We start from the raw sequence: 1,704 nt of genomic DNA on the forward strand, positions 1-1,704 counted from the left end.
CTGTTTGATTAAACACTTGTCTACATTTTTGTATTTCATTCGTGTATCTTTCCAAAGTAAACACTCGTTTTTTCAAAATTGTATAGTTAGGACCAAGCTTTTTTTATCACTGATTCATTTCTAGGGTTTCTCTGCAGTATGTATTCTCTGATGGTGAGTGAGGTGATGGCTGTGATGAAATCCTTTGCCACATTCCTTACATTTCTGAGATTTCCCTGCAGTATGAATTCTCTGATGTTGAGAAAGACCTGAACTCCGGGAAAAGGCTTTGCCACATTCTGTACATTTATAAGGTCTCTCCCCAGTATGGATTCGTTGATGCTGAGTAAGAAGTGAATAACAGGTAAAGGCTTTGCCACATTCTGTACATTTATAAGGTCTCTCCCCAGTATGGATTCGTTGATGTTGAGTAAGATGTGAACAACAGATAAAGGCTTTGCCACATTCTTTACATCTGTATGGTTTCTCCCCAGTATGAGTTCGCTGATGTACAGTAAGACTCAGACGCCAGTTAAAGGCTTTGCCACATTCTGTACATTTATAAGGTCTCTCCCCAGTATGAATTCGTTGATGTTGAGTAACACGTGAACAATAGATAAAGGTTTTGCCACATTCTGTACATTTGTATGGTTTCTCCCCAGCATGGATTCGCTGATGTTCAGTTAAATATGAACTCTGATTAAAGGCTTTGCCGCATGCTGTACATTTGAAACATTTCCTTCCTGTATGAATTTTCCTATGTCTACTTAGATTTGGTGAGTTACTAAAGACTTTCCCACATGTATTACACTTGTAATGTTTCTGCTTAGTCTGAATATTCTGCTGTTGAATAACTTTTGAAGACTGGTTAAAAGCTTTAGCATAATCATAACAATTATAAGTCTCCTCTCCAATATCAATACTCTTATAAGTATTAATAGTAAGATTTGAGCTTTGATAAAATATATTCTTACACTTATTATGTTTAGAATTGTCTGAAAATTGATGTCCCTGTTGTTTCATGAGATATGAGTCTTGGTCAACACTGCATGAAGAGCTTCTCATTCCATCATGTATACTCTTGTAATTATTGGGGGTAGAGCTCCTGCTTAAGGCATTACTCATGTTGTTACGCTTGTAAAGTTGTTCCACACTAATTATACCTCCATATGTATTGAACAATGATGGTTGAATAAGGTCTCTCCCATTATTATCCACATTACAGATTTTGGAACAAGGAGAAAATAGTTGTTGGTTGAAGAACAATAAACCCTTGTTAAAGGATCCCTCAAAATGATTATATTGGGAATTTCCCCCCTCATTTTTAAGTTTCTGGTTTCCAGACATGTTTGAATGTATATTTAATAGACACCTATGCTCAGAGTTGTTTGAATGAGTATTTGCAGTAGAGACTAGATGACTTTCCAGATTTTCCACATTTTGCTTCAGAGAACGTGTATGTTTCAAGAGATGATGTGGGTCTTTGCTGACAAATATACACTTATCTGCGGATGGTGATGAACGAAATTGGTCATCTGAGATTGGTTTTTCCCTATTTGATTCACATCCTTGATTTCTTTTGGCGGTAATGTTTACGTTATGGGAATCTGTACCAATTTGGTTTTGTCCATCATAACATGCTCTCTGTTCTTTATGTGCCCTCATATATTCCCAGTCTTTGGTTAAATGTAAATTTCCAAGGTGAAATCTTTCATATATTCCTAG

General features: G+C 36.2%; 1 protein-coding gene across 1 annotated transcript; it reads right to left on the minus strand.

Moving 5' to 3' along the window:
• Positions 1–120: 120 nt before the first annotated feature.
• Positions 121–1,326, minus strand: LOC105002387 (zinc finger protein 664-like). The gene has a single exon (XM_010858967.1). It carries the CDS (start codon positions 1,324–1,326, stop codon positions 121–123), a length of 1,206 nt encoding a protein of 401 aa, XP_010857269.1.
• Positions 1,327–1,704: the final 378 nt, after the last annotated feature.

This window comes from Bison bison, unplaced genomic scaffold (genome assembly GCF_000754665.1).
Source record: "Bison bison bison isolate TAMUID 2011002044 unplaced genomic scaffold, Bison_UMD1.0 scf7180017855593, whole genome shotgun sequence".
Lineage (NCBI taxonomy): Eukaryota > Metazoa > Chordata > Mammalia > Artiodactyla > Bovidae > Bison > Bison bison.